Raw genomic sequence first — 27,125 nt, 5'->3', positions numbered from 1 at the left:
AGATATGACAACAGAAGGCCAAAGGATCAAATGGACAAACTTAGTAAAGCCTTTACAGCAATAACTTTGAAGTCCCCAATCGAAAGGTACAGAATGACAGACTGAATTTTTTTATAATGAGCCATTTAAATGCATTCTACAAAAGATTCCCCTCAGAGGTAAGGACACAACCAGGTTGAAAGTGAAAGGTTAGAAAAAGATATTCCGTGCAAATAGTAACTAAAAGGGATCTCGAGTAGCAATGCTAACATCAGACAAAATAGATTTGAAATGCAAAACTGCAATAAGACATGAAGAAGGTCATTATGTTAATGAAAGGGGCAAATCACCAAGAAGAAATAACTATAATAAAGCAAGAAAGTAATGTAGTAATGTCACTGGATAAGCCTGTTTAAAACTCTTTTTAAGGTTTACATCATTGAAGAGGTTTTTTTTTTAATTGTAAAATGCATGTGGATAAAAACCCAAATAGGAAAACTCTTTAAAAAGAAGAACTTGGGGAGGGTGGGGAGCCTCCCTACGGATGTTATAGTGTTCCATAAAGCTAAAAATGTCCTGACAGTATCATACTGGAGGATGGCTAGACAGAATATCAAAACAGAATGAGGAATCCGGAAATAGACCCAAAGATAAATGGCAATTTATTATATGATAAAGATGACATTTAAAATCAGTAATATAAAAAAAAAACAAAACTGGATTGTTTAATAAATGATTTTGAGAGAACTGACTGGCCTGGGGAAAAACCAAAAAAAGGTGAATCTGTACCCAAATGTCTTTACCTAAATAAATTCCAGATATATCAGGTATTTAAATGGAAAACACAGGCCCAATGGATAGGGCGTCCGTCTACCACATGGGAGGTCCGTGGTTCAAACCCCGGGCCTCCTTGACCCGTGTGGAGCTCGCCCACACACAATGCTGATGTGCGCAAGGAGTGCCCTGGCACGCAGGAGTGTCCCCCGCGTAGGGGAGCCCCATGCACAAAGAGTGCACCCCGAAAGGAGAGCCGCCCAGCGTGAAAGAAAGTGCAGCCTGCCCAAGAATGGCACCGCACACACAGAGAGCTGACACAACAAGATGACGCAACAACCAGAGAAAAGAAACACAGATTCCCGGTACCGCTGATAAGGATAGAAGTGGTCACAGAAGAACACTCAGTGAATGGACACAGAGAGCAGACAACTGGGGGCGGGGGCAGGGGTGAAGGGGAGAGAAATAAATTTTTAAAAAATCTTTTTAAAAAATCCATTCTTTAAAAAAAAAGGAAACCACAAAATACTGGAGGAAACCATGGTTTAATTAGGTTTGGTTTAGTATTTGTCTTTTCAGAGTAAGACTGGCCTTTCTAAGTATAACATAGAAAAGAGCCATAAATGAAAGAATTGATAATATCAAACTTATAAAATCAAAAATGAAAAAAAAATTACCATAAGTAAAGTTGAAAGACAAACAACAAACTAGAAAAAAAGTTATTTGCAATTCTTCTCTACAGAGAAAGAGCTGATTTTCTGAATATAGAAAATCAATTGGAAAAAAACCAACAACGCAATACATGACCAAAGGAAATACAAATGCAAAATACTCAGTCCATTCATAACAAGATAGAAACACAAACTTAAAATACCCTAAGATACCATTTTTCACCCATTAGATTGACAAAGATCAAAAGTATGAGAACACTGTTGACAGTTTGGCAATATCTATAATTACTAATGTCCCTACCCTGTGACCCATCAGTAAAACTCTAGGAATTCATTGCATAGATGTACTCCAACACTTGAGAAACATCATATGTACAGGTTAAATATCACACATCACAGCACTGCTTCTCAAAACAAAAGATTAGAAACAACCTCTGTTTTTGCCCGCTGGGGACTGGTTAGATGCATTCACAGTGTGTGACTCCCATACACTGGAACGCTGTGCAGCCGTAAAAGAGAAAGAGCAGGTCTGTGAACTGACTTGGAACAACCTCCAAAATCTATCGACAAGAAAATAAAGCAAGTTTCAAGACTGTGGATTTTATTATTACCATATCTGTAAAAGGAAAGGTGGAAAGAAACAATGAAAGAAAAAAATTGACGATGTCAGTTGCTGCAAGAGAAGGAAAGTGGGGAACAAGGGGACAGGCATGGAAGGAAGCTTTTTGTAATTTAAATTTTTGAACCATGTGAATGTATTTTTTTCCTAATAGAGGTGCTGCTCCTTTTCCAAACAATTTCCAAGAAAAACTCCAGTATTGCAGATGGTAAGAAGCAGTGATCTTCAACCCCCCTCAAGGTCACATGATTTGTGAGTAAGGTTTCGTTTTGATTGATGTAAACATCATCCTTCCATGCTTACCGATTCACTTTTTTTTTTTTTAATTAAAGCAGTTGTAGGTTTACAGAAAAATCATGCTAGAAAGTGCAGAGTTCCCATATGCCCTCACACAGTTTCCCTATTATTGACATTTTACATTAGTGTGGTATCTCTGTTACAATTGATAAACCAATATTAGTATAATTATATTGTTAACTATAGCCCATCATTTACATTTGGGTTCACAATTTGTGTTGTACAGTTCTATGGGATTTTTTTTTTAATTCGCGTAACCTATATACAACACAAAATTTCCCATTTAACCACTTTCAAGTACACAATTCTGTGGTATTAATTATATTCCAATGTTGTGTTACCATCTCCACCACCCATTACCAAAACCTTTTCTCTTCCTTAATTAATTAAAGCTGGCTTTAAAACCAAGATTATCTTGCCTGATGTTGTACCTATCGATATAGATTCATTTTTAAATGTTGTGATTTTACTGTTGCCATATTGAGCTGCTATTTTCCAATTCTACTTTTCTCCCCCAAAAGCAGAAAAAGCAGGCAAATTTTCTGTTTCCATTTTTTACACGTGCAAGCACACAGCTATAAGCAGAGCCCAGGCCAGTGAGTGGTGTGCTAGAAAACCAGCTCTCCTAAAAGGTTGAAAATTAAAAAAAAAAAAAAAGTTGATTTGTGGCATTTACCAATTTCCATGGTGTAGCTACTTCCACCATGACCAATTTCCAGCCACCTGTGTAAGCCAGCTCCAGCACACCGATGCTGGGTGCCCACCCAGGAGTAATTTCAGGCAGTTTCCTACAAGAAATTAATTACTCTTGACAGCTCTATGTTAACATTAAAACCACAACGGAGAGGACATGGGGATACTCTTTCTACCCCTTCCATCTCCCCAACCCGAGTTGGGTTAGGACCTGTCTCTGGCCAGGGCAGAAGAATAAACAGAAAGCCACCTTTACCCACCGACAGTAAATGCCGTACTTTTAAGGAGCATCCTGTCCTAGTTCAAAAGTTACAGTCAACTTGCTACATTTGTTTTTTGATTTGGACGCTCTCTCTCCCCTTCTGTTGTTGTAGCTGGAATCCATTAGCTCTCAGCTCCACCAAAAGCTCCATCGCGGCCCTGGTCCTTTCCCAAAACACAGCACAGCCAGAATAATTTTTCTCATTCTTCTAACTTATTTTCTGTATTGGTCTCATTCAGGGTGACTACTTTAGCTAAAGACTTGCCACTCTTTCCCCCAGACTCCCAAGAGAGTTTAGCCGTCACATAGCTAACCTTTGGGAACTAGCCTGGCCCCACTATTTTTAAAAATAAAAATAAATGCTCATAAAATAAGGAAAAGCTGGCAGGCAGCCTACAGACCAGGTCAGCAATGTGTCCTCTCCCTGGATTTCCATAATACCCTAGGTCTGAAGCAGTGTAACATTTGTCACTTCAAATGATTTTATCAACAGTACAAATTGTTCCTTTCTCTGGGTGGGGACAGGGGAGCTGGACTCATGGACCTGCTGTTCACCTTAGAAGAGAGGAAAGCCCAGTCTTCCCCACCCCCATCACTGCACCCCTAAGCTGGAAGGCTGCCCACGGACTTGCTCTCCTGGGAGAGGAGTCCCAGCCATCTTTCTACTGCTCCTAGAGACCACGGTCTTAAAATAATAAGAGCACACCCTGGCCTTGAGTTGTCTCCTCTATGCATAGATTTCCTCAGAAGTACATGGGAAGTGTGTCTTAATGTTACCCCACCCTGACACAGCTGCCAGATACATTTGCTTCACAGGCATAGAGCAGAGAACACAAATTTGCTGCTCATTTTTTTGTTGTTGTCTGGCTCACACAAGATTTTTTTTTTTTTTCATTTGAGTCCATCTTTTTTAAAAAGAGGCTCCAGCGTCTGATCAGAATCTGGGCTTCTAGCTTCTCCTAAAAACTCAGAATAAATGATTTCTAAGAAAAATGTAAGTTTTACAAGGGCAGAGACATTATTTTGTTCACAGCCCTAGTTCCAGAATGGAGATCAGTGTCTGGCAGTCGACAAATATTTGATGAATGAATGAATGAACAAGTAATGGAGGAACGATAAAAGGACATGACTACTGTCAGCTAAAACTTAGTAGCAGTTGTTTCCCTTTAGATGGACAGTGAGCTCTCCGGTTTGCCATTTTCCCCAACCCTCTTCCTTGTCCTTCAGCTGCCTCACTTTCTCAGGCATATAAGTCCGTGACCCCTGTCACCATGATAGTTCTGCATCCTTGGTCCAAAAAGTTAGCAGCCTACTTCTATTCTGTTGCGTGGCCCTGGGGAATTCATTTTAAAATATAAGTACCATCCTAAGGCTGATTAAACACTTTCATGGCCAAATCAAATGCTAAAACTTATGTGAGTTGTTTTCAAGATGCAGTATTATTTAGGTGTATTTTTTAAAATAAGTTTTAAAAAACATTTGCTTAAGAGAAGCACAATTAGAATTTCAGTCCCTCTGTAAAGAGAATCTGCATTAGCTTTCTGGCACTGTGTAACAGATTTTCCCAGACTTAGAGGCTTAAAACCATGCCTGTTTTTACCTCACAGTTCTGCAGGTCAGAAGCCTGGGATGGCATGATGGGTCCTCTGCCAGGGCTCACAGGCTGGCATCAAAATGGCAGCTGGCTGCTTCTCGTCTGAGCTTGGCCTCTCTGTCAGGGGCACTCCTGTCATTGGTAAACTTCAGTTCCTTGCACTGGTAGGACTGAGGTCCTCATGCTCTCCAGGCTGTCGGCAGGGAGCACTCTCAGCTCCTGGTGGCGCTCTGTGGTTGTGGCACGTGGTGCCCTCCATCTTCAAAGCCCACGACGGTGTGTCACGTCCTTCTAATGCTCCTGCTCTCTCTGGCTTCCCCTTCTGCTCCCAGCCAGAGAAGCCTCTGTGCTTTCAAGGGCCTGTGTAACAAGTTCAGGCCCAGCCAAGTCCACCACGCCATACAAAACAATCCGGGCATGATAGTGATTTCATCCTAGTCAGAGATTCTGGGTATGAAGGAGTGGAATCTTGAGGACCAATTTAGAATTCTGCTGCCTACACAACACTCTCATAATTTTCAAAGAGGTATGTGATGTGGTTTTCCAAAAATTATTCAGTCTCCAGCTTACATTAATAGAAGGAAAATATCTAGAGTGAGGGTGGTGATTGTCCCTCTCTCCTCTGCACTGAGCAAGCCACATCGGGAGTATTGCATTTTGTCTAGAGTCAGAAATAAGAGGGAGGTGGATAAGCATAACCAAGACCATGCAGGGATTGCCAGAAACTTCACCTGAAGATGGGAAGATGCCAAGGTTATGTGACAACCATCTTTGAGTATTTCCAAGGTCATAGTATAAGAAAGGGATTTGTTCTGCATAACATCAGGGAGTAAAAGTAAGGCTCATTGATGACAGAAATTGGAAAAATTTTTAGGCTCAGATGAAAATTGCTTTATAATACCCAGAGCTAGACTGATTGAACTACTCTGTGTATGCTATATCCTCTTCATTGCAGCCAGTTAAGTCCTTGGTAGGGATGTTGTGAGGTGAAAGGGAAGCTGGGTTGGATGGTCTTTCAAACGTCCCTTCCAACAAAGGCCATTCCTCCCCAGTCCTGGCTAACTTTACGGTCACTTCTTTGGTCAGAACCTTCTATTTGTCTCTCCTCCACCTGGGATGCTTGCCTCAGCTCTCAACCATAGTGTTCAGCGCCACGGTTTGGAATTCAGCTTCACCATGTCTTTCTTTACAGTTGGCTATTTCAAGGTCTGAGTAACAGAAAACATGAAGTGACAGGCTGCAGGGAGGAGGAAATGGTGGCTCCAGGAGGACTTAGTTGCTGTAGCTTTAGGAACCATCACGGGAGTAAGACTCTGGAAGGAAGAGCTAAGACCAGGGGGTAAATAGAAGGAGAAAGCACAGCAGGCGGGATACAGGTCCCATCAGAGGAGGTCCGTGGGCAGCGCAGGGCACTGGTTTCCAATGCAGGCAAGAATGGAGCAGACAAGAAGCAATATTAACATTAATATTAACGGAACAGGCACGCAGTTACACCTTCACAGAAATATAGTGATGAGGTGACAAGACAATCGACAGAAGACCGAATAGACCTCGTTCAAGCATCCAGGAAAAAATGCAATGGTGAAGATGCAAAGGGGAACAAGATAAATATTCAACACCCCGCATCAAGAACTGCATCACCGGGAAACGGACTTGGCCCAATGGTTAGGGCGTCTGTCTACCCCATGGGAGGTCCGCGGTTCAAACCCCGGGCCTCCTTGACCCGTGTGGAGCTGGCCCATGCGCAGTGCTGATGCGCGCAAGGAGTGCCGTGCCACGCAGGGGTGTCCCCCGCGTAGGGGAGCCCCACACGCAAGGAGTGCGCCCCGAAAGGAGAGCCGCCCACCGTGAAAGAAAGTGCAGCCTGCCCAGGAATGGCACCACCACACACACGGAGAGCTGACACAAAAAGATGACACAACAAAAAGAAACAGATTCCCATGCCGCTGACAAAAACAGAAGCAGACAAAGAAACAAGACACAGCAAATAGACACAGAGAACAGACAACCGGGGTCGGGGGGAGGGGAGAGAAATAAATAAATAAATAAATCTTAAAAAAAAAGAACCTCATCACCAAAGGCTCAGGAAACCTGCATCAGACACTGTCAAGATAGAAACCTGGTCACCGAAACACTGGCTCCCAAAGATCAACAGTCTGACAATGGGAAGAAAGGCTGATTTATGGGTCCGAGCATGCCCAATGAGAAGTCTCATTTGCTGCGGAAACACTGAAATAAAATCCCTTTACGTAGTGTCTCCCAGAGCAAAGATAGAGCGCAGAAGGTCTAGTTGGGCCGTTCTGGTTGGTGGTGTGTGGTACACCTGCCGGGAAGAGGGGGACCAGAGTGGCAGGTACTGAGGTTCCCTGACTACCGAGGTAAGCTCTCCCCACCAGCTCAAAGGCCTGGTCGAGTGGTGCCTGCCTTTTCTCAGCTTTTTGAACAATTAAGGAAATTACTGTTGTAAATGTACAAGATAATCATGGCCTCCTTCTTGTTCCCACGACTTTCTTTTCCATCTGGGGAATCACTTGTACAGATGGAGAGGGTAGAGACACGCGTCTCACAGACAGTTTTTTTTTTCTTTGTCAACATCTCTCTGTTTTGTTTTCACCCTCCTTGGCTAAAGAGTGTTCTGCCACATAGTTCAGGAAAGTAATGACCTTGGCTTCTTTTTACTGGTCAAGAGTAGCTCACTGTCTGACATCCAAACTGACTTTTTTAGGGGAAAATAGCCTTACCTGTTTCTGAAATCCCCCAAATTAGTAACTGCTCAAATCATGTTTTGCATGTTAAGTTTGTTTTTTTTTTTTCCTGCAGATGAGCTGGGGTGGGGAGATAGAATGCATCTACTGCTGGCAGATACTTATCTCAGTCCCTGGAGAAGGTGATCAAAGAATGAATGAAGGGAAGTGGACTTGGCCCAGTGGTTAGGGCGTTCGCCTACCTCATGGGAGGTCCAAGGTTCAAACCCCGGGCCTCCTGACCCGTGCGGAGCTGGCCCATGCGCTGTGCTGATGCGCACAAGGAGTGCCATGCCATACAGGGTGTCCCCGCATAGGGGAGCCCCAAACACAAGGAGTGTGCCCCATAAGGAGAGCCGCCCAGCGCAAAAGAAAGTGCAGCCTGCCCAAGAATGGCACCGCACACACGGAGAGCTGACACAACAAGATGACACAACAAAAAGAAACACATTCCCGGTGCCGCTGATAAGGATAGAAGTGGTCACAGAAGAACACACAGCAGACAGACACAGAGAGCAGACAGCTGAGGGGGGAAGGCGCGGGGAGAGGGGGAAATAAATAAAAAATAAATCTTTAAAAAAGGAAAAAAAGAATGAATGGAAACAGGCAGTCCTGCCCAGCAGGATGCTAATTGAATTTTGTAGATGGGTGGAAATGTGCTCAGATATGATGCTCCAGCTGTGCACTGTTGCCTTCTCAGCCCATCACCTCTCTCCACCAACCCTCTGTCCTGTCCAGAGGAACGACCTATCTGGGGACCTGCAAAGGTTGTGGGTGAGCACCTGAGGATCTTTCGCCCACTAGACCTCCGGACACACTGCCTAAGTCATACACAAGCTTTTAAAAGGCACCAGGGCCTGAACAACAGCAGCAGTAACAGATGCATTGGCTCAGAAATAAGAAAAGTCCAAATTCAAAAGCAAATTAAAACATCATTAAGTGTCTACAAAGCAATGAGTCAATGGTGATGACTTCATACAGTTTGTATTACTGAATACTCTTAACAGAATTCAAATTTGTAAAAGAAAACTTTCAAAAATTATAGCGAACAAACAGAAAAACAACCACTTTTACATGGGGCTCATTTTAACATGTTCAGTGTTCAGTGATAATAGGTGAAGTTGTCCAAAAATAGGCAAGCCAAGAAGTTACAGGACCCTGGAGCAGGTACCAAGGAGCAGGTACTAACGCTCCCAGACCTCCTTCCCTACACGTCAATTTATGAAACTGAGCCTCTTCTTTAAGCCGACTGACTTTCATCCCAGACAGGAACCTCCCCCCAAAAAAGGACAACCAAACTATTTTAGCTTATTGCCACTCTTCTGCTCGGTGTCACTTTGGGCCAGAACTAAGACCTAGTTGGTTCTCAGCACTTCCCAAACTCTTCCACCGGGGGCAGTGCTGAGAGCACATCTACTCCTTAAGGACTTGACCCTGGAGGTTTCGTCTAAAGTGACCAAGTGAAAATTTGAGATCTAGGGTTTTATCTTAAAAAAATGATTGTGGATATAACCATCCCAGGGTCCACAGGATGGAGGAATAGAGTATGGATTAGAGTGGACTTACTGATATTCTACTGTGGAACTATTGTGATTAGTAATGGAAGGAATTGTAGCACTGATGTGGAAAAAGTGGCCACAGTAGCTGCTGAGGGTAGGAGAGGGAAGAGGAGATATGATGTGGGGGCATTTTCAGGACTTGGAGTTGTCTTGGGTAGTACTGCAGGGACAGATGCTGGACATTGTAAGTCCTGCCATGGCCCACTGGGTGGACTGCGGGAGAGTGTTAACTACAATGTAAACCATTGACCATGTGGTGCAGCAGTGCTCCAAAATGTATTCACCAAATGCAATGAATGTCCCACGTTGATGAAAGAGGTGGTTGATGTGGGAGGAGTGGGGTGAGGGAGGTTGAGGGTATATGGGGACCTCTTATATTTTTTTAATGTAACATTTTTTAAAAAAGAGAAAAAAATGTATTAAAAAAATGATTGTGAACTTTGCTTTCTTCCCTGTAATATATCTGTATTTATTTTAATGCAGGATTTTTTTGCTGTTTAGGAATATGCTTTTGTTTTTCCTTAAGCTCATGGAATAGAGCTCAGAGGAAAAAATACATTACCAGTCTTTCAACATTATTTGGCATGATAGTGCAATGAATACTCTCTGAGGTATTTGGGTTTTAGTATTTTTATCCAGTACCAAAGTCTTGCCAGGATTTATGATAGAATAGTTTCTCTAGCTGTTCAAGTGAGGTTCCCACAAACTAAAATCAGTGTGTGACATTTTGTTAACCTAAAATGCGTCATCTTCTAAACGCTTTTTGTTCCGTCACTCTGAATGCTCCTGCATTCTTGGTCAGGCTCACTTCAGGTTTATTTGCCATCACTTTTTCAACGTTTGAAACAATATTTTGAATGTTTTGTTTTGTTTAAATTATTCACCCATGAGAACGTTTAACTCCCCAAGAAGGCCGGCCACATCTACTTTCATGTTCACCTGGCACCCATCCCAGAGGTATGCTATCCCAGTGGATGCAGAGGACACCCTAACCCTACCCCATGGTCCCCCCACCCCGCAGTCAGCGTCACCTAGCCAGAGGACATCCACAGGTAGCCTTGCCTTCCAGTTAGAAGGCCTCCACATCTTCCTCTCGAATCCCCAGACACACGCATCCCTTGCTCGCCTCTCGCACTTCTCTTACCATTCCCGATCCAGGGGTGCTCTCCGCATCTCCCCTTCAATCCGTACTCCACCGCCTGTTCTTTAGGATCCAGCTGAAGTCCACTTTCTCCCACTGCAGCCTTCCTCTGACTACATTGCTTCATCATCTTTCCTTCTGCACCACACGTTTACCAGTCTGAACCCATGTCTAGCATTTGATTGACAGCTGCCTTATATTTTTCTCTAAAACAACTTATCTCCCAAACTAAACTCTAAGCCTCTAAATGGCAGAGGCACTTTACTTCTTTTAATCCTGGCAGAACAGGAATACCAAGCAGGACAAACACTGTGAATAATTAATTCTTCTTTCCCCATATGACGTGTTGACCAATCTAAGCCAGATTCCAGCTCCACTTATGGCTCCTCACCCTCCGTCTTATCATTCTCACCAGTTACCCTCTTTTCCCTATATCCTGAATTTTTAAAATTTTGGGAGATGTAAGAGACAGATTCTGAATGGAAAAGTTCAGGAAGAGGCCCAGGAACCCTCTCAAAGTTCCCAGATTATGAGGGCCCTAATTTTCTTCATAGCAGTCTGTCTTTTTCCTTCTCAGAATTTGTCATGGTTTGTATTAAGTAACTGTGTCTCTGCTTATCTATTTTGCGTCACACGGTACCCTAAGCACAGCATAAAGCCTGATGCATCTTAGGAGCTTAATACGCTTGTGGAATGAATGAAAGAATGAAAGGGGTGTCCAGACAAGGAGCTTCGGCAGGACTCCAACTAAAAAAGTCTCCCTGCTTATTCAGACGACAAAAGATGTACAGAGAGCAGCTGAACCTCACCTCCCTGCGCCCCCCACTGCAGCTCCAACTCGAGGCCAGCTGGGTCCAGTTCCACCTGGGAATCAACCGCCACGGGCTGTACTCCAGGGCCAGCCCTGTCGTCGGCCAGCTCCTCCAGGACATGAGGCACTTTCCCACCATCAGTGCTGGTGAGGCTCCGGGGCTGGGAGGAGGAAGAGCCTTTCTCCCAGAGAAGGTGGCAAACCTCCGCGGACCAGGCGCCAGGCGGCGTCTCAAAGGGGTGGCCCGGCCACCTGGCAGATAGCATCATAGGTATGAGAGCATTTTCCCTTTAAAATAGACCCTGCAACTATAATCTCAGGGCAACCCTGTAAGAGAGGCCTAAGGAGGTGTTCAGTCCCCTTACAGAAAGGGGACTGTTTCCGTTTATTAAGTGCTTCTTTTGAATGAGGCAATGCGTTCTCTCTTACAGTGGCCTTATGATGAAAAATTATCATTGCCCTTCTGCAGATGGAAAAATTGAGACTCAGAGAGGTTAAGCAACTTGGCCAAGGCCCCAGTGGTGAAGCTGGGATTCAGACGCAGGCCAGCTGACTCCAGGGCTGTGCTCTGGAGCACTCAGGCAGTCTAAGTGATTCAGTGCATCATTAGCAGAGACAAAACTAGCCTCCAGGGGAGCAGACATGGTCCCAGGTTCGGTTCCCAGTGCCTCCTCAAAAAAAAAACAAGCAAAGGAAAACACTAACTCAAGCCCATGTGGCTCAGTGGTTGAGTGCAAGCTTCTCATATAGGAGGTCTCAGATTCAATGCAAAAAAAAGAAAGAAAACGAGCCTCCATCTCCACCAGGTGCTGCTGGATGGTCCACTGCAGGGCTAGTGAGCAGTGGCCTGGGATGGATCAGGGTGGGAGACTGCAGCCAGCAAGGGCTCCTGGGGACCCCTGCTGTAGGGTCCAGGGCCCCAGGCCACATCGCAGCCTCCCCCTCGAGTAGACTGAGCCAAAGACGAGAGCCCCCTGCGTTGGCGGCTGGAACGAGGCTTCCAGCCTTCCCTTCCTTCTCTTCCTTCACAGATTACAGTCAGGACGAGAAAGCCTTGCTTGGAGCATGTGACTGCACCCAGAGTAAGTGGCCTGGGCCCACCGCCCTGCAGATCCTCCCAGGCCCTGGCAGCTGGGCAGATGGGAGCCAGGTGGGGAGCTGAAGGAGCATGATCCCTAGCCTTGCCCCTGGGAGCCCCCCACCAAAAGGAGCAGCATTTCAGAGGCACTCTCGTGTGGGACCTTGCAGTCAGCGTGCGGTCCCAGCACCAGCATCTCAACCAGGAGCTTGTGAGAAATGAAGGCTCCCAGACCCCACCTCTGGTTGTCTGAATCAGAATCTGCATTCTACCAAAATCCTCCAGGGATGGGACTATATTTTCCAATTGAAGCAGCAATTGTACAGGACCATGATTCGTAACCCTGGCGACATCTTAGAGTCACCAGGGGAGCTTTCAACGGTGCCATGGCCCGGCCTCCACCCCCAGAGTGTGTGATTCAATTGTAGAGTGTAAGGAACACGCATCAATATGTTTTGAACTCTCTGAGTGATTCTAATACAGCCAAGGCTGGGATCCACTGGGGTAGATGATCAACAGAAGGAGGAAGAGAGGAATGGGATCCAGTAGGGCCCCCCTCCTCCCAGGGTGCTGTGAACAGATGCAGGGGTGCCTGGATACTGCCCTCCCCCGGTCACCACTGGCAAGGAGTGGTCTCGTCGTTGACCCCAGTGTGCTGTGACAGGACAGAGGTGAAGGGTCTGGGGCTTCCCTGTTATTTGGCTGAGCATCTGCCGTCTGCCATCTTATTGGATACAAAGGCAAGTGAGAAAGCACCCAGACCTGCACGGGGCTCAAAGCCAGGCTGGGTCAGGGTGAGGTTGCATGGAGGCAAAATGTCAGAAGACAATTTCAAGGTCATGCAGGTATGCCCTAGATGCCTCACTGGTCTTACCCTAATCCTCACCCTGACATAAAATCTTCAAGAGGGAGACATAGTTTAACAAGCCAGTCTAATGTAACAGATGCATAAAAAGAATCTATATGGATAAAATCTCCCATTGAGGAAGGCGTCAGTTCTCCTTCGGGGGTATCATTCTTCGGGGTTTTCGATGAGTACAATCTAGGGAAACTCACATTGGCCCTTTTCCCATACCAGCAGAAAAAACTGTTGTCTTGAGCCCCTGGACACACTCTCCACAGTACTATGGAGTTTTTCTGCAGACTTTGTAAAGCAAATCCTAAGGCCTGGTCTGTAGGGTCTAATGCAGTAAGAGAAAAGAAAGCAGCTGGGTTTAATGAATGGACAAAGGCCCATGGCCCTCAGCTGAGGCCTAGAAGCAACATTAACTCACTCTTCTGCCCCATCACAGTTGTGAAGCCAAGCGGGGTCCACCTGAAGCTGGTTCTGAGGTTCACAGACTTCGGGAAGGCCATGTTCAAACCCATGAGGTAAGTGACTGCCTTCCTTGCCTCCAAGCCCAGCTGTGGCAGCTCTGGGGGAGTTTTGATCAAAAAGCTTACCCCAGCAATTAAGAGATAGGGCCTAAAACCTTCAGGCCAGTCATCAGGAGACTAATTCTATCTTTTTTTTTTTTTTTTTTTTAGCAAGCTGCCTAAGCATATAATTGGGTTTGGGGATAATAATTAAATAGTAATAGCTAATTTTACCAGGGTCTTGCTAGCATCTCTGCTGCACACTTTACATGAATTGTGTCTTTGAATCATCGACATCCTTGTGAGCCAGATGTGCTTGCCATCTCCACTTTACAGATGAAGACCACCGAGGCTCCGAAAGGTTGGCTAAAGGTTTGGAATCTAGTTCAATTCCACAGGAAGGCAGTGCACCGCAGAGGAGAGTGTGACTTGGGTAGCAGGACTCCCTGCCAGGGCCATGTTCATAGCTGATCCCAGTCTGCGAGCTGGCTCACGCTGTAGAGCCAGGAGAATGCAAACCCAGGCAGCTCGGCGGCGGACTTCACACTCTATCACTATAAGGGGTCCCCAGTTTTTTAGAGGGTTAGGGCCTTCTTTTTAACGTTGACAAGTTTATAGACTCCTACATGATAATACTTGTTTTGATGGAAAAACTAAACAATGAGGTAAGTCCACTATGAAGTCAATTATACTTTTCAATGAACTGTTACTTTATTCACCACAACAGCAATGACATGCTTTAAAATTTTGTAGTTCTATGTATGGACGAAATTGTTTGTGTTCAGTCTGTAGCCAGAACTTGGAATGAGTATGGATTCTTGGTCTACAAAGGGTCTGCAGCCCACAAATTGGGGACTCCTGAAGTAGGGCCCTAACACCTTAGGCCAGTGGATATGCCAACTGGAGGTGATATGCACAAGAGAAGAGTTTCTATTACCCAAGTCACACTCTCCTCCAAAGTGCACTGCCTTCCAGTGAAATCGAATTAGATCTACTTAGATTCCAAACCTTGAGCCAGTTGAGGAGAGATCTTTTGGAAAGCCCAGCAAATGACTGGTGGGATGGCTGAGGTAGTTTTCCAATTAGCTCCAGTCCCTGCACTGCTCTGGCAGACTATTTAAGGAGGGGTCTGGAGTAGATCAGCTACATCTAGGAATCACTGGGAAAGCCGTATCAAATCCTGGAATCACCTCCAGAGAGTCTGATGGGAATGGTCTGGGGGCTCCCCCTGGCTTCTCAGTGCCCAACTAAGTTTGAAACCCCTTGCTATATATGGAGATTTCCCACTTTCTCCCATGTGAAAATCCAAAAACCTAATTATACGCTCTTAAGACCCTCAAGGGTTCTTAATGAGGGGTCTGCAAGCTTGAATTGAAATTGAAAAAAACATTCATGTGGGGACATGTTGTTGAGGGTGTGATATAGTCATTAAATACTACACAGAACAGTGTGGACTTAGTAGGGGGCCCATGGTTTTCACCTGACTTGCAAAGGGTTCTGTGGAACAAAAAAGGTTAAGAACCCTTGCTCTATACCTAGACATCATGGAGATTTACCCTGCAGGCTTTGAAAAGCAAATCCTAATGCCTGGTCTTTAGGATTATCTCACGTAAGAGAAAAGAAATCAGCTGTGTCTATTGAATTAAGCATCACCAACTCACTTTTTTTTTGTTTTTTGTTTTGCTTTTTTTTTGTTTTTTAAAGATTTATTTTTTATTTATTTCTCTCCCCTTCCCACTCCCCCCACCCCCCAGTTGTCTGCTCTCTGTGTCCACTCGCTGTGTGTTCTTCTGTGTCCACTTGTATTCTTGTCAGCAGCACTGGGAATCTTTTTGTTGCATCATCTTGCTGCATCAGTTCTCTGTGTGTGCAGCGCCACTCCTGGGCAGGCTGCACTTTTTTCACATGGGGCGGCTCTCCTAATGAGGTGTAGTCCTTGCACATGGAGCTCCCCTACGCGGGAGGATACCCCTGCATGGCATGGCACTCCTTGCGCATCAGCACTGCACGTGGGCCAGCTCACCAAATGGGCCAGGGGGCCCTGGGTTTGAATCCTGGACCTCCCAGTGTGGTAGACAGATGCTCTATCAGTTGAGCCAAATCTGCTTCCCACCCACTCACCCTTTATATATAACTTTTCAGAGATGTACTTGAAACAATCAAATGCCTACTTATATTTATTGATTAAAATCCAATTGCATAAAAATATGGAGATTTAGAAATATTGCTTTTTCCCCACTCTCACATTTCACTTGTCAAAAAATCTTGACATTGCACATCATTCCCACTAGGGTCAAAGTTGGCGTTACAGATGTCAAATTTCCCACCACCAACCTTTCTTGGCCATTTCTGTGAGGCCACAAAACCAGCACTGAATGAAGTCATTGGAGGTTAACATATCTGACCCAGACAAAATAAGTCATCAAGGAGGCGCCTGTGATTTGAGAGTCCGTGCAAGGACTTGAATATAAAGTGTCATTTTCTGAGGAATAATTTTAGGAGGGAAGCTCATCTAATATTCAGATATGGAAAGTACTAAAAAAAAAAAAACATCACGTTCCTTTGAAAAGAGGCATAGCCATGAGCACTCATGGCAATTAGTAGACTTGGGACAAGCTGGCATGTGACTCAATCCATTGGTGTGTCACTCAGCCAAACACTGAGTCACTGGGGTGGTTCCCACCAGTTGTAGAGTTTTAAATGATTGCTTTGCTTAGTCATGCATGCTTAATGTATATTCATAAGCATAGAAACACTGATGTAGAAATATGAAAAGTTAAAGAGAAGCATAAAAATCATGATAAATCCGCAGTTTCACCACACCATCACTAGATCCATAGACTGCCTTCATAGAGTAAAACCCTAGTCTCTAATTTTAAAAAACTAGATGCTAACATAGAGGGTTTGAGCGCCACTTCCACTTTTCATGTATCGGGGAGGAAAAGCTACTTGGACCTGCAGTGTTATTTGCAGAAACATGCATGAAGTATCAGCCAAAAACTTCTGCTCTGCCTTGTCAATTAGAATCAAAATACAAAAATGGCTAAAGTTAACCAGTATTTTTACAGAATATAATGCAAAAATTTCCAACATTATGTCATATAAGGTTACCTATTCTAATGCCATAACACAATGTCTAAATGTCTAGTCTGTATTTTTTACAAAATATAGTCCAAAACCATAGTATCATTTAAAAATCTATTTCTTGAAAAATCATGCATTATTTTACTATAGGTAATGTAAAGGAAAGTGTCCCTTATTAAAGAGAGAAAGTAAAAATTTACCTTTGGATAAAATACATTATAAATACAATTAAAGCTTGTGTAATTTTTAATGTAATATATGTATTTTGCTGATGTAAACTAAAACCATTTTCTATTTTAAAAAACCACTTTTTTTATCAAATTCTATATAGAAATAAGGAAATGTTTCAGAAACTTTTAAAGGGAGTTTGAGAGATCATATGTTTTTAGGAAAGGAATTTGGGCATTAAGAAATTGGGAAGCTGGCGCTAACTAGGAGAAGCACGGAGAGGCTCACTCTGAAGGGTGGCTGGACCTTTTAAAATAGATCCCCAGCTTTTGGCAGGGCTTTGCGGCAGGTCCCAAGACTAGCTGGTGGTTTTTGGCAAACTACACGTCACTGTTTCAAACGCAGATGCCGTTTATGTACAGCTTTCTGCAATGTTATATTTATTTACATTTAAATTGCTTTTGCAGCCATAGTACGGTCCCATATGGTGGACAATAAAATCATTCAGAGGCCGTAATTCTTCCATGTTTATGAGTGTGCAGGCAGTCAACCCTGAGGCCAGGAGCTGCCCCACGACGCCCTCATGATTGGGTCTACCTGCAGGAACATACCCGCTCTGCCGGCCCCATCACACTCAGCTTCCACTTTTCCTGGAATCCGCTAGAGATTTAAAAATGCTTATAAGGCAATCTCTTCTACACGGGCCTCCCGTAGCCCTCGGGCTAGGTCCACACCGCAGAGCTGAGGTTTCCCTGAGATGGTCCCATTTCCTTCTCCCAGTCCTCCAAAGAGCCAGAACGTCCTCTGTTCTTCAAACATCAGGCATAGTAAGGAGCACGTCCAGGGCACTATTCGCTCACGCCCCATCTTTCTTAATCCCTGGGCAACAGGGTCTTCACTCCCTCTCGTTCTGCTCATCAGGCCCTCTCTTCTGCTTATAACTGCAGAAGAATGTCTCTTCCCTCTGGCTGCTGGGTTGGTTTGTTTTTTGTTTCGTTTGTTTTTTTTAAGATTCATTTTTTATTTCTCTCTTCCCTTCTGCCCCCCAGTTATCAGCTCTGTGTCCATTCGCTGTATGTTGTGTCCGCTTGTATTCTTGTCAGTGGCACCAGGAATCTGCGTCTCTTTGTTGCGTCATCTTGCTGCGTCAGCTCTCCATGTATGCGGCGCCACTCCTGGCAGGCTGCCCTTTTTCTGGCGCTGGGCAGCTCTCTTTACAGGGTGCACTCCTTGCGTGTGGGGCTTCTCTATGCAGGGGACACCCCTGTGTGACACAGCACTCCTTGTGCACATCAGCACTGCACATGGGCCAGCTCACCCCACAGGTCAGGAGGCCCTGGGTTTGAACCCTGGACCTCCCATGTGGTAGGCGGACACTATCCATTGAGCCAAATACACTTCCCTTGTTTTTAAATCAGCCTCTGTCACCAAAGACTCAAGTGGGAAACTCGCTGTCAGTGGTACCTCCAGGACATTATCTTACAGGAAGCTTCTCCTAATTTGCTTGACTAAATCTGGCTAAGGGAGTCACAGGCCCTTCCTGATTTGTCCTTCCACCGTCTCTGTGCACACAGAAAGCATCAAAGTGTCCTTTTGACTTCTCCTCTCTGGTCATGCTTCTCAGCTCTCTTCTCAGGCTCCTGGTGGAGGTCTGAGTCCAGGGCGTGATTCCCTCCTTCCTTCCAGACAGCAGCGAGATGAAGAGACGCCCGCCGACTTCTTCTATTTCATAGACTTCCAGAGGCACAATGCTGAGATTGCAGCTTTCCATCTGGACAGGTAAGGTGTGGCCCGGCCCCAGGGGGAGGGTGTTAACTGCAAGGGACAATCTCGGCTGGGCATTGGGCAGGCCACGTGGGGCCTCCCCAGCATTTCTTCCTTCTAGCTCTTTATCTGCTTCATCTGTAAGGGATGCCTTCCAACCCAACATGTCCCAGCCAACCCCATGGATTGAGCAACCCAAGGTCTTTTAATATAATGAAAAAATAACTTCTAAAGAAAACTAACTGTCCTTCTCACTTTGCCACCTGGGCTGTGCCTTTGCACTTTGCTCTAGTTTCCTGCCCTGCCAACAGGGAGAATGCACCCACTCCCATTTGGCCAAGGAAGTTTAGGGTTATGATGTTAAAAGGGGAAGGTGCATTCCCAAACTTCCTAGCTCCTATTCATGAAGTGTGGGCCTGTGGACAATCAGCGCTCTGGAGCTTGTTTGGAAATGCACAACGGTAGCCTCACTCTAGACCTACTGATCCAGAAGCTGCATCTGAACAAGTGACCCAGGGCACATTACAAGATGAGAAGCACTGACCTAGAACACATCTTGAATAGTGGGACCATTGCCCAGGAGACTGGAGGGAATGAGGATTCCTTTCCCACCCCTTCGACCTGGGATTGCCCTGGGCACTCAGCAGCCACCCAGTTGGGCATGGGCAGGCTTGCCAGGCCACACTGGATGTGCGCTAGCCTGGGGACAGCACTTCTTCCCACTTAGACCATCCCTCAGTCCTGAACAGGACCCCTGTCTTTCAGGATTCTGGACTTCCGGCGGGTGCCACCTACAGTAGGGAGACTAATGAATGTCACCAGCGAAATCCTAGAGGTCACCAAGAATGAAGTCCTGCAGAGTGTTTTCTTTGTCTCTCCAGGTAGAGTACTGGCCAAAATATTCTGGGTCTCTGTACCTGGTGGGCTAACATGCCTGCCATTACACTCAGCAGTGGGCTGACCCCCTCCCAGGAGGACCGTCCATTATTGAGCTGGGTACATGCTGTCACCACACACTCACCTGGTTCACCAGAGCATAACACAAGATAACTATGGATGGGGAAAGGTTTTGTGCGAGATGCTTAATAGCCTGTGTGGGCACTGAACCTGCAGTGCTGGCTTCCTCCCTGGAATCAAATGTTACCCATCCAGGTTAGCAAAGAGCCTTCTAAGTTTTGGACAGGATGCAGAGATGAGTCCCACACTCTCTCTGCTCTGAGACACATGAAAATTGTTACCCAGGAGGCTCCATTTAGTAGCATTCACTGCCTCCCACATCTGAAAAAGGCAACATTTTCTTCTTCTGCCTTCCCCCAAGCTGTGATTTTAGGGTCACTGTGCCCTCCTAAAGGATTTCTTGGGGAAGGAAGATGGCAGGCCTCCAAAGCCCTCCTCTTACTCCTCCTCTCTCCCTCCTCCTCTAGCCAGCAACGTGTGCTTCTTTGCCAAGTGTCCATACATGTGCAAGACCGAGTATGCTGTCTGTGGCAACCCCCACCTGCTGGAGGGCTCCCTCTCTGCCTTCCTGCCGTCCCTCAACCTGGCCCCCAGGCTGTCTGTGCCGAACCCCTGGATCCGGTCCTACTCACTGGCAGGAAAAGAAGAGTGAGTTAGCCCCATGGCCACTAGGCCATGCCCTTGGTCCTGCACTCCAGTCCTTGAGTGGCTGCAGCCACTGTGCCAGGGACCTGGGCTAACCTTGCTTGGGCACCCCCAAAGCTCCCTCCAATCTCCTCTGTCCCACCTCATAGTGGGACCGCTGGCCGGTATTGTTCTCTCCCTTTAGTTCATTTATTCAATTATAAAGAGCCTGTGTACCCAGCACTAGGTCTAGGGGACACAGAAAAACCACAGTTCCATGGTCTAGTGGGAGGGACTGAAGAGTAATCAGATTATTACAACACAGTGCAACAGCTGCTATGATAGGGAAACATAGGAGGAGCCCATGCGAAGAACACCTGGCTCACCAGACCAAGCCCCATGACCCAATCCTGCTAATAGTGGTATCTGCAGCACCTAGCACAGTCACTGGCATGCAATAGGTGCTCAATTAATGCTAGTTGACCAAATGACTCAGTCTATCAATTAAGTCACCCTGATGCATGGTTAAGAAGTAATCAGGGAAGAATTTCTTAGAAGACAGGACAGATCGAATTGACTTATGAAGGCTGACCCAACCAGATAGAGAACAAAATGACAAATAATGGCTTCTAAGGGATTGCAAATGGTTCAGGAGAACTGGAGGGCCAGGGTCGAAGGGGCTTGGTGAGAGATGTGGTAAGGATGCCAGTGAGCAAAGCTTCACCAACTGCCCTCCTGCCTGCCCCGTCGCTCCCCTCTGGCTTGTGGCACCCCAGCCATTAGTATAGCACCCAGTACATGAAAGTTCAGAAAACAAAGAGTGAAAGAACCTAGAAACCTTCCCATCACATTGCATCTGCAACTGTCTTTGGCCAGGGTCCTCCTGAATGTACCAGCCACCACCTGACATGCTGAGAAGCTGCCCCCAACCCAGAGGAGGGCAGAGATTTGGGGGGAGGTGTGGAGTGGGCCCCCAATACCTTGCCATCTTGGCTTTTCCAGCCCCAGGACTTCTTCTCACCCTCAGGTGGGAGGTCAATCCACTTTACTGTGACACAGTGAAACAGATCTACCCATACAACAGCAGCAACCGGCTCCTCAACATCATCGACATGGCCATCTTCGACTTCTTGATAGGTAGGTCCTCTATTCAGGGCATGTGGCAGCAGCGAGCTCTGCTACTCGGCTGGATTCTCTTGATGAGAGTGAATAATCCTGTACCTCCATGGGTTTAGGAGTAGCTGAGATCCAACAGGACAGAAGTTAACATGCTCCCCTCCCTCCAAAAGAATGGGGAGAAATTGGTCTATCACTCACCACGGAGGCAAACAACCCCACTACAAGGCCTGAGTGGGTCTCAGATTTGAAGCTATTTGCTGCTTTCACTGAGTGAGGGGAAACCAGGCAGGAGGGTAGGAAGGTGTTTAATAAACGTGGAGCAGTGGGGGCACCAACGGCAAGGCCACAGGCCCAAGAGCCCAGTAAGCCCAGCTTTAAGTCCCCAGTGGGGCCAGGGAGGATAATTACAAAGGAGGTCGTCACACGCGTGCTTAGACCTAAAGCAGTATCAGGTGGTTCCCACCCCAGCTCACTGCCATTTCTTCTGGGAGTTAATTCTTGTGTGCTAGAGCAAGACCTCACTCAAGGATCTCTGAGCCTTGGAAGGCCGACATCACTGTATGGGAGGCACAAAGATCCCATTTCTGTGCATGAGTTAGAATCCCTAGCAGGGGCTGGGAACAGAGAGGGAGGCAAAAGCCTCAGATTTGAAAACAGTTCATCCTGGGGTCTGGGGGTCTGCTTATTTAGCTTCCTTCTCCCTCCACAATTTCACTAATACCCAGGGAAGTGACAGCTTACGGTCCTAGGTTCAGACTTATGTCTCCCAACCTAACAGGCCTCTATTCCTGGAGAGAACTCACTCAAGAGCTTGTGTCCCCTGGGCCAATGGACCCTGCCTTTGATTTCTCCCCTTCCTTACAGGAAATATGGACCGTCACCATTATGAGATGTTCACAAAATTTGGGGACAATGGCTTCCTTATTCACCTTGACAATGCCAGAGGGTAAGTGTTACCTCTGGTACCCTGACACAGACCTCTCAGGGGAAACCAGAGGCCCCAAGAAAGAGGTTCTGTTTTCATTTTCCCTGTCCCCTTTTTGCCCTACTTTCCCCATTTCCTTTTCTGTCTTGATCACTGCCAAGTACCACTTGATTCTCCTCCAGCCTCCGAGCACTTGTGGGCCCAAGTGAAAAAGATTAAGGTTTTCCAACATATTTTTTACTCGATGGTACACTCCTGGAGGCACAGAACATGGCTTTTCCCACGTTGGTCCTCTGTAGTTGATGAGTGAATGAATGACCAAAGGAATTGCTTTGTTTTATCACCTCTGGAGAGAAGATTTTGTGACCAGATATAGAAGAAAGCTGGAGAGTCAGCTGCCATGATCACTGACATTTTACTTGGAGCTGTGATTTGGAGAAAGGTTGAGGTAGAGAGGAGAGAGAAAACATTCAAGAAATGAGAAAGAGCCCATGGAAACCTGTTTCTTCTCCTAGGTTTGGACGACACTCCCATGATGAAATCTCCATCCTCTCACCTCTCTCCCAATGCTGCATGTAAGTTTCCAGTAAACCGGCAGTTAACAGTGGTGACATTTCATCCTATTTGCAACCAAGCTCAGAAGTTATTAAATTTTCATTGGTCTAGCAGGTAGAAGAACGACATCAATTACCTCATTTCTTATAATCAAACTACAGAATTTTCTCCAATAACACCTCAGACTTTTTCTCCTTCAGCATAGGATGAATTAGGATCTAATCTTTTAAACCTCTCAATTGCTAACCTTAATCTTTAACCCACTCAGATTATCATCCACTTTTGCAGAGCAGTCTTTGATATTATTAATCAGACCCCTGCTTCACATAGCACTCATGTGGGCTCCTAAGTATTACTACTGGATCACCAACTAAGCAAAACCCTGATTAAAGTCCTATAAACCCCTCTCAGATTGGAAGTACTCAGGCCGTTGCCTGGCCACCATTTCTCTCTAGAGAACCTCTAACCTACTTCCATACTGCTCCAGTGTTTCAGCCAGGTTTGTAAAATTATCCATTTGCTCAGCTGCATTCTCCAAAACTAATTATAAATATGTGATTCACACCTAGCAAAACCATCTCATTCATTTCCAACTGGGAAATTCAGGGCAAAGCCTAAATATTCTTAATATCTTAGGTTAATTTAAACATGCTTCCTATATTAGTCAGGGTTCTCTAGGGAACAGAATCAACAGGAGATATCTGTCAATAGTATGCAATTCTGTAAGAGTCTCTCACAGTCATGGGGATGCACAAGTCCAGGTTCCGCAGGCAGGCTGCAATGAAAGTCCAGTGATGGTTCTTGATGAGTTTTGGGAGACGTTGGCTGTCCAAAGATGAGCTGTGAAATTCTCTCTCAATCCTGGAATCACTTCCCCTTTTAAGGCATTCAACTGATTGGGTTAAACGTCTCTTGCTGATGGCAATCTCCCTGATGGACGTAACTGTAATCAGCTATCTATGATTTACCACTGCAGTAGAATCAATGGTGACTAAAGTCCATAAGTGCCCTTGTATTACAGTTAGCCCAGTGCTTGCTTGACCAAACAACTGGGCCAAGTTGATACAATAGCCTAACCATTCACTTCCCCATTTGCCTCCCTTTTCCTCTACCTGAGCAGGCTAGGCAGTTGTTGCTTTGACCGAAGAGGAGTTTAAGTCAGATCCCCATACAAAAAGGAATCAAAATCCTAAAGTCAAGATTGATCCTATCCCAGTTTTATCCCTCTAATTTCCAAATTTGACAGAGAACGCTTTTAAAGTTGGCAAGAAACAAGTTGGTGACTAGTTTTTAAGAGGACGGGCTTTTCATCATTCCACCTCCTAGAAACTTCTCCTATTAGGTTTAAACCTCCTTAGAGAATCATAAGCATCACTGCACTTCTTTATTCCCTTACCAGTGTCAGAGCAAGTACACAAGGCCTGACACAATGTGTTCCATCACAACTACTGGACTACAGATGGTTCAGCAGGCCCTTGACCAAAAGGCCATTGGAAAAAAAGACAGCAAAATATTAAAGGTCACCTATCATCCATTCCCTTTTTATCTGGTTCTCAATAAAATGTGCTTGGAAGGCACTGGGGGAGAAGACTCCCAGAACACAAGCTACAACAGTTGTTTGTGGGGAAAGAAGTGAGTTCAGGCAAGTTATTTTCTTTACATTTGCTAATTTGGTTCCTATGACTGTGCTTTCAGGATAAAAAAGAAAACACTTTTGCACCTGCAGCTGCTGACCCGACCAGACTACAGACTCAGTGATGTGATGCGGGAATCACTGCTAGAAGACCAGCTTACCCCCATCCTCACAGAACCCCACCTTCTTGCCCTGGATCGGAGACTCCAAATCATCCTGAGGACAGTGGAGGGGTGCATAGAATCACATGGAGAGCAGAGTGTCATAGCCAGTGGACTAATGGAACAACCAGTCCCCGACTCAGGCCTGACTACAGTGACAACCTAGGGGCCAGAAGAGTCAAAATTCAGAAAATGTACGTGGAGCCAGCAGTGACTTCCAAGTGCTGACCACTACTTCCTCACTTTCACCTGTGAGTGCTGGAGGTCATGTGTCTCAATCTCAGCAAGGACATAGGGCATTGGGATTATTCTAAAACAGAACAAGTGGGATCCACTGAACCTGTTATCTCTTGGTGCCTTGCATCTAAAGTGAAATGCCTTGGTTCCCTCTTTCCCAGAAAGCATTGCCTTCATAAAGGCCACAGACTACCTACTGAGCCCACTGGGAAATCAGGCTTGGAAGGCTTGGCAGCCTCATTCCCAGCAGAGTATTAACTGTAACAAATAAAGGACATCAAGTGGATACCTAACTGCCCTTAAGATCGTTATTATATCTACAAGTCAAGGATAATCCCTGGTCCAGATATATCACAAGCAGGCTAAAAACTGGCAACAGCTAACACTCAAAGTGGTTCAAATGAGACTTAACACTTTCTACTTAGCTTCCAGTCATTATGGCCCAATTAGAATACAATACTCTACTGACAGGTCTTAGAGTAACTTGTCAAAAATGCTATTATAAGATGTAAAAGTAACAGACATTTGCTCAAAATACCAGAAAATGGTGTTTCAATCTAAAGAGTATTATGGACCAACTGAAATAGCATCAAGGGGGTTGAGAGCAAAAAAAAAAAAAAAAAAAAGAGAGGAGGAAGTTCAATGAGGGGGGAAATAATGAGAAGAGGGAAAGTGGGTGGGTCTCAGAAATCCTGAGGGACAAACTGGGAACCAGCCTGGCAGGTAGATGTGCCTGTACTAAAGCGGGAGGGAAGAAAGCCAGGGCCACCATAGCCCATCAACCACAATCCCATAAAATCCTAGGAACTTCCCCCCCCCCCCCATCCTCAATAATCAGAGCTGGTTTCATTCTCCCCAGAGGACTAGGGGGCCATCTGGAGAGAGGTGACACTCTAGATGACCCTCCCCACAGTGCTTGCTCAAAAAGGACTAAGGCAAACTTACTTTCAAGGCTCCCTTCAAAGTAAGCATAATATTAGGGATTCCTGTCTCAACAACCTTCTCCCTACTGACTTGTTGGCATCTGAAATTCCTTTTAACAGGGGCCTTTCTTATTTCACAATTAATGATTAAAAATGCAAATGACAGGGACATACTTACACTATGGGATCAGTCACCAAGTAAAAAGGCCTGATTTCATCAGATCGACCTCTCTTCTGATAAAAGCCAAGGGAGTAGAAAAAAGTTCTACCCTCTACCCTAAACTGAAACAAGGTTAAGGAATAGAAATGTCATCCAAGGCTTCTGTAATGCCAAAGACAGCCTGGGTAGGACAAATTACATGGGTTTCTGACCCACCCAGGCACACCACCTTCCTGTTCCATTGCCCTTGAACCTGTATCTCCATAATAATAAAATCACAACCATTCACTGAGTTCTTACCATGTGCAGGTGTTTTAACTGCATTACAGATTCAACACACGTGTTTCCAGTTCTCTCAAACATCCAGATATAATACCCTACTGTCAATGCACAGAGAAGAAACTAAAGCCCAGAGAGATAACTAAAATAATACAATTCAAGGATTTAAGTTTGAGATGTTCTTTCCATTATAATACAAAAACAAAACAGTATTTCACCCAATTTATACTTAAGAAAAAATCAATTCTTTACTAAAGGAACCTTAATCCCAGAGATTAGGGCTTCCTACTTCATGAACTATTTCTCCTACTTCAAGTCAACTTTGCCCTTCAGAGAAGGGACCAGGAAATCAGAGGAAAGATGAAAAATATTTAGTGCAAAGACATTCACAAGATAGCACAAAATGGGAGTAGACATAGGTGAAGGGGTTGAGCACTTGGCTTCCCATGTACAAACCCTGGGTTCAATCCCGTGTTATCTCTTAAAAACAAAACAAACGAAAAAACCAACTCTCATTGGAAAATGGATGTAACTCAGTGGTTGTGAGCCTGCTTCCCACATATGAGCTCCTGGGTTCAATCCCCTGTACCGCCTTTAAAAACAAAAAACAACAACAACAAAAAAAAACACCTTCCAACATATTGGAACCATCGCTTAACATGAAATAAAAATTCTCCTCTCCATGAAAAACCTTTTCATGTTATTCTGACAACAAACTAAAAATTGAAAGGGAATTACATGGTATGTGAACTGGTGGGGAGAAAGAATTCATTTTAGCCTTCCCAAAGTAAAATGAGCAAATTGTTGAGTGAAAAAACTGCAGAAGTAACTAATTTTGAGATCTATTAACAAGAATGATTTAAAAAGCTCTCTGTATCTAGTGGTGACCTTTAAAATCACAAAGCTACTTAAAAAGCTTTTTAAAAATGAATACAATTATTCTTATTAGAAGGCTTTG

At 45.1% G+C, this 27,125-nt stretch overlaps 1 protein-coding gene across 1 annotated transcript in view; it reads left to right on the top strand.

Moving 5' to 3' along the window:
• The window catches only part of FAM20A (FAM20A golgi associated secretory pathway pseudokinase), a 64,099-nt gene extending 39,008 nt beyond the window's left edge, over positions 1-25,091 (top strand). The window contains exons 2-11 of the mRNA XM_004459490.5: positions 11,107-11,291; positions 12,176-12,226; positions 13,515-13,593; positions 18,517-18,609; positions 19,360-19,475; positions 20,019-20,199; positions 21,203-21,312; positions 22,159-22,240; positions 22,735-22,794; positions 24,470-25,091. Coding sequence (XP_004459547.2) covers positions 11,107-11,291; positions 12,176-12,226; positions 13,515-13,593; positions 18,517-18,609; positions 19,360-19,475; positions 20,019-20,199; positions 21,203-21,312; positions 22,159-22,240; positions 22,735-22,794; positions 24,470-24,734 — 1,222 coding nt within the window. The 3' untranslated portion in view covers positions 24,735-25,091. The remainder of the gene's footprint in view (positions 1-11,106; positions 11,292-12,175; positions 12,227-13,514; positions 13,594-18,516; positions 18,610-19,359; positions 19,476-20,018; positions 20,200-21,202; positions 21,313-22,158; positions 22,241-22,734; positions 22,795-24,469) is intronic.
• The last annotated feature ends 2,034 nt before the right edge of the window (positions 25,092-27,125 follow it).

This window comes from Dasypus novemcinctus, chromosome 21 (genome assembly GCF_030445035.2).
Source record: "Dasypus novemcinctus isolate mDasNov1 chromosome 21, mDasNov1.1.hap2, whole genome shotgun sequence".
NCBI classification, from domain to species: Eukaryota; Metazoa; Chordata; class Mammalia; order Cingulata; family Dasypodidae; genus Dasypus; species Dasypus novemcinctus.
The sequence above is the reverse complement of the archived record's forward strand: the minus strand, read 5'-3'. Positions and strand labels throughout refer to the sequence as shown.